General features: G+C 41.0%; 1 protein-coding gene across 3 annotated transcripts in view; it reads right to left on the bottom strand.

Annotated features, from left to right (window-relative positions):
• Positions 1 to 222: 222 nt before the first annotated feature.
• Positions 223 to 6,000, bottom strand: part of cyth1a (cytohesin 1a) — a 42,386-nt gene continuing 36,608 nt past the window's right edge. For all 3 annotated transcript variants that reach the window (XM_083896219.1, XM_083896218.1, XM_083896220.1), the window contains exons 10-13: positions 2,809 to 2,885; positions 2,652 to 2,720; positions 1,718 to 1,872; positions 223 to 913 (exon numbers count right to left, since the gene is read on the bottom strand). In XM_083896219.1, coding sequence (XP_083752345.1) covers positions 835 to 913; positions 1,718 to 1,872; positions 2,652 to 2,720; positions 2,809 to 2,885 — 380 coding nt within the window. In that variant the 3' untranslated portion in view covers positions 223 to 834. The remainder of the gene's footprint in view (positions 914 to 1,717; positions 1,873 to 2,651; positions 2,721 to 2,808; positions 2,886 to 6,000) is intronic.

The following is a 6,000-nucleotide window of genomic DNA, read 5'->3' as shown; positions in this document are numbered from 1 at the left end:
GCAGCAAAAAAGGGGAAACAAAAACTAAACACAGGGGCTCCTCATCCCTCACATGGCTGTCAGGATCCAGTTTATAGAAAGTTTCCGAACATCTTAACAATCTCCTGAGTGGCAACTTTATTATTATTATTTATTTATTTATTTTTTAAACAGACATTTTCTTTTTTCTACAAAACCACTAACAGTTGGCAAATATTACCCCCCCTCCCTCTCAAACCCCCCTGCAGTTTCTGCTGCAAAACCATTTTATCTTACAAAAGTAAACAAAAACAAAAAAGGAACTACAGAGGAATAAACAGTAAAAGCTGTACAAATAGACACGTATTGCCCACACGTATTAAAGCACATCAGAAAAGGTCTTAGCTTTTCTTTCATAAAGCAAGGAATATTTTGGTTAGGGCGCCACACCCTATCAGACCTGCTGAGTTAAATGTGTGCTGGGGGGGGTGCATGAGTGTATGTATGTTGTCTAGGTACGCAGTGCATATAGGAATAGTTTAATTTTGCTGCAGAAAGATTCCCTTTCGGTTTCCTAGACAGAGAGCACACATAAAAGCTGACAGAGAGAGAGAGAGAAACAGAGCGATAGTGAGAGACATTCACACAAGAGGTTAGACGAGGCTTTGACTCGGTCTCTTATCTAGAAACCCCAGCATGCTTTCTGTTTTTCTAGCCAGTAGAGTCCCAACGCCACAGCTAGTAAATTATATCCTCGAGTAACTCCCTGGAGAAGGTCTGAGGCAGACCCGAACTGTGGTCTCTGCGCTGGCCCAGACACCAGACACCAAGGACCCCCTGCTCTCTCAAGTGCAACATCGGGAAAGCTGAGCAGCTCTAGTGCCTCTTCATGGACGACACCTTTTTCTTCCTGGCTGCCAGCATCTCGTAAAAGGGATCCCTGCTGATGGCAGCTCTGTGGGCACAGACGGAGAGGGAAATGTCACAGGGAAGAACCAAAGTGTAAGTGCTGCACTCTGCACTACGCTATGTAGTGTTCGATGTGGTGCATTTGCAGTCAAGTGGGGACCTTTGTTCCCTTTTTCTTGTTAATTTGCCACAGTTGGTTTAATCATTTCTTTCTTTTTTTTTTACTTGGCACAATCGTGTTTCTGAACATTCGCAGGTTAAAACCAAGCAAAATCTACAGCAGAGGTCCATGGAGGGAGAGGCATCAGTTCTGGCCCTGCACACATATTTCGGTAACACTTTATAATAAGTACACACTATAAGCATTAGTTAAGCATGAATAAATATTGAATTTATCATTTATAATGCACAAATATGCATTAGTATTTAGTTTATAAACAGTTATAAATGTTTTACTCATGTACTGAAGTGTTGGCATGTACTGAGCGACTGCTGGACACAGAGAGAGGTGAGAGAGCGGTCCCTTGCTTGGATGCTGATTGGCTGATTGAGTACAGCAGCTATTTGGACACTATTTGTTCCTCAGATGAGTAAAACATTTATAACTGTGTTTATAAACTACATACTAATGAGTGTTCATGAGTTATAAATTATGAATTCAACATTTGTTAATACTTAACAAATGCCAATAGTGTGTACTTATTATAAAGTGTTACCCATATTTGTTTTTCATTTGGTACAGCTCACACTTATGAACATATTGAATAAAAACCCATACATCTGTTTCGATCTCCAGAACAACCGTGCCGAAATTATCACAAAATAATACATAAATAGACATGAGATTTACTTGATGCTGTTCATCCATTCATCCTTTTCCTCAGTAGTGGGGGCAGAGATGCGATAAAAAGTATGGTTGCCCTCGACGACGCGTCCGTCAGCCTCCGTCTTGCATGCTTTTATCACTTGGTCCTTGTTGTCAGGAATGAAGAGCTCAAAGCAATTCTACAAAAGTGAAGTCAATGAAGGTTAAAAACTATAGAAAGGAAAAATTAATTAAGTTTTTTAAAAAAGAAGAGAAATTCATATGCAATTAAACCCCCTAAGGGTGTGTGTAATGGATTTTAGGCTATATTTAATATGTCACATGCTGTAACTTGTATACACTACAGGTATTAAAAGAAGGATGAAGACGTACGGGGCACCGATTTACTAAATTGGAAGCTCTGGAGCGAATCAAATGCTCAAACAGTCTGCACAGCAGTGAGCCAGATTGCTCTTTCTTGGGGTCCATAGGGTTTGTTTGTTTTTTTACAGGTGCGCTTCTGGTTGTGAATATCGAAATGCTTGCTTTACACATCTACAGACGTACAACAGGTACAGCAGGTAACATCCTGCTGAAAACAAAGGTGCGGCTAACGAAGTATTTGTTTTGGAATGAGACGCTGGTTGTACTGTATATGAAACTACGCAGGGTATTGTTATTGACAATTAATCAACAAGCTGAAGCTCAATCATCGTCACTATTCTCTAGTCAAACACAGATGAAGTGACAGACTGCACAGTTACAGGAAGGTACATGAACATTCATGAAAGAAAAGAATAATAATTGGATGCAAAATAAGTTCCTTCCTCGGGGTGCAGGATACGTTGGCACACATTCGAAAAAGGACTAAAAATAGGAAACTTAAATTAATTTAATTTGACCTTTAATTTAGAGACAAATTGAAAACATCTCACTTGGTGTAATTCCACAGTTAACCAGTAGATGTTGCTGCACTTACCGGCTTCTTATCTTCCACATCTTTGATGCTCAGGTTCTCCAGTGGGATGATTCCTCTGGGCTCTTTGTCCTGCACAAACATAAAATATGTAAATGCACATAGGAAAATCCAGAGAGCAGCTTTTCCCACCGCCACTGAGAAACTAGGCTGAACTCACTGTGGTGTACTCAAAGTAGTACAGACAGTTGTCTGTGAGGATGAACCACCGCCTCTTCCAGGTTTTTACTCGTCCCCCTGGGGAGCACACAGTCAACATCAGAGAGGCTCAAAAGAAAGAAGAAAAAAAACTGAGAGAAAAATAGTGATACAAGCACCAAAGCACCAGGTAGAGCAGCAGACAGGCAGACGGATGTATGGGCAGACAGACAGATGATGGCTTCTTTTACCGAGATATTCACTAATTCAAACCATGCCCACACCATTATCACAACAGCATAGCCTATGCATTTACTTTGTTCCCTTTGATATATTTCATGCTAATTTGGCCTTTTTTTTCTTTGTTCAATACAGACAGAGCTGGGAATCAACCATTGATGAAATGTGGTAAGCACTCAAACATCTGCATGAAGGAGTAAATAAGTGGTTACTGAGAATTAACTTTACACCTCTTTCACGCCTAGTGGGGGACCTCTGGTTAACTCTGAACTCGCTGATCTGTGACTGACCTCCGACCCCCTTTGTCACCCATACTTCCTGTGAGGAGAAACCTGATCACAGGAACATATGGGAGCCTGGCAGTGGGAGGATGGGATGCCAACAAAGTGAGCGGAGCAGGAAGCTCAGTGCCTGCAGCTATGCTCAGCTACTCTACAGGTATCTCAGACTTGAATTTCCTGTGTCGGCTTTGTTAAATAACTTCCCCTGTTACACAGGAGCGGGGCTCAGTGATTGAGGACAAGGTTTCTTTCTAATGTCTAAGATCTCAGCCTTGACTAGACAAGACTAACCCACCACCTTTGTTAGTAAAAAAGCTGCCTTGTGAAACCCATCGACCAGAAAGGAAGCTTAGAGGAGGACGTTTATATACATACATAAGAGTCAGCACACTTGTATTATCATATAACAGCATTTGACGCTGTATATGATAGCCCATCATTTCAGACATCATGATAGGTCAAACATTTCCATCTACACTCATTATCTACAAACGCCATCAAACACTCGTCGGTCGACAGGCAGAGATGGAGAGCTCCTCACCGCATCTCGACCTGTCAGAGCATTAACAACGAAGACAACGCAGACAAACGAAAAACAACACATGGACGCGATGGCACAATCACACAGCCGACGGCCTGGAAGTTGATTGGGTTTGTGTTTGGTTTTATGGTCACATCAGTTCCTGTCTCTATGAGAGAGAGAGAGGGAAAGACAGAGAGAGGAGTGGGCCATCCTCTCATGCTTGAGCGTCCCGGCAGATTGCTGTTGAGGATGTGTGGCTGGTGCTATGCTGGAGTGGAGGGAATCACCCATGCAAGATGCAACTGTGAGAGGCTGGGCAGGTGGAGGATCAGGGAAAATAGGTTTTCTTTTAACTTATGTCCAGTTGTTATTTTTTCTTCTTACTAACTTGTGTGTTTGCCACATTGAATTACAACTAAAAAATGCACTATTAATCAAATTATTAACCATGTGCACTTGAATAAAAACTAAGCAACCATTAAGCCCTTTCCAGTGCACTCCTCTGCCCAGGTTTTTCTCCTACAGTTTAGTCCAGTCCAACACACCGGTCTGCAGCCACACAGTTACCCTCCAGATTCATTATGGCATGACATAAAAAGAGCAGAGCCATGTTATTGAAAAGGTGCATTATTCTGTTTCCATACAAGCAAACAACAATAACCCAATGTGTAAACAGGGCCACAGTTATTGTGGAGAGTAAGGTAACGGTCCTTTGTTGTGCTCACTGTATGGAAAAAAGATATAATGCAGCTTTCAAAAAAAAAAAAAAAACAGAGATCAAAGAGTGACCACCACAGCGTACAGAGAAAAGAGGGTCAAACTGCTCAGTATAGTGGTCACAGAGCTTCAGCTCCCAAAGCCAAGCCTACGGGTTGGCAAAGGCACCCAGTGACCACTCAGCAACCACCCACTGAGATAAAAGAGTGTGGACAAACCACCAGCGCAATGACAGACTGAACAGACAAACATCTGGATTTCAAATGACTTGGTGGAGAGAAACAATAAAAGTAAAACAACAAGAACAAATCTGCAGACAAAAAAAGAACCTGTTTGAATGTAAAAACAAATGGAGGAAAGCATGGCAGACCACCGAAAGCACCCGAGAGCTGAGAGATGGACTAGCATTTGGGAAGAGCAGGTGTACATACCTCCTGAGGAAAGACAACAGCCAAAATCATGGGAACAAACAAACAAACAAACGAAGAAGAAAAGGAAACAAAAACAAAAGAAAATCAAATTATATGATAAAGAATTTCAGCACCACAGTCCTTTTAATTCTGGTCCAAGGAGGCTTTAATGCACTGCTTCACAGATCTTTCGGCATGTGGGTCAACAGATTCATTTTACAAATCTGCTGTTCTTAAATCAGGCCACAAGGGGGAGTTTTATTCACGTTAAAATACTGTAAAGCACTACATGGATTATCACCTCCACTTAGGTCCATTTCTGTTATGTCGAGTAATTTACCTTCCACCCTGATTGATCAAATGTGTCAATATGGAGTCATTGAGAAAGGAATTATCTTTGACTCTCTTGTTGTAGTCTGTTGTTAAGATTCACAGTGATTGGAAGCTTCAATGTCACTTCATATGATCAGGCTTTTTACACCAAACTTCACTGTGAATCTGGACAACTGTGAGAGATCTCAGAGGAAACAGAGGATGAAAAGCTCAGGAGTCAAGGGTTATGACTAATAAAAGTACCAGGTAGCATTGTGGGAAACATTTGTTAAGATATAGGTGTGATGTTTTTTTATTATTATTATTTTGATTCTCTGAAACATATGGTTCAGTCATAAAAAAAATCCTGTTTTAAATTCACTTGAAATCTTGACAACATTTTTGAGATGACAGAGAAAATCCAGGAATATCAAGAGACACCATTTATTATTAAAGAGGCCTGCTGTGTGGTTTCCTTTAAGAGACAAAGTCTGCAACAAAAATCCCCCTGAGGACCAAATGTCTGCGATAAAGGGGGGGAAATAACTACTAATCAACATGCATTCACAGAAAGCAAAAGTGTGTGTGCGTTAACTTGAGTTATATGCTTTTAGAAGTTACTCTTTGCATGTGCACATCAGTGTATGAATATAGCTTAAATAATTTAAAGGCCTCCTCGTGTACTGGTCTGATCTCAAAGCCACATTCATAATACATTAAAGTGAGCAGGA

Source organism: Microchirus variegatus, assembly GCF_963457635.1.
Source record: "Microchirus variegatus genome assembly, chromosome: 10".
NCBI lineage: Eukaryota > Metazoa > Chordata > Actinopteri > Pleuronectiformes > Soleidae > Microchirus > Microchirus variegatus.
Note: the sequence above shows the minus strand (reverse complement) of the source record. Positions and strands in the feature narration are given on the sequence as shown.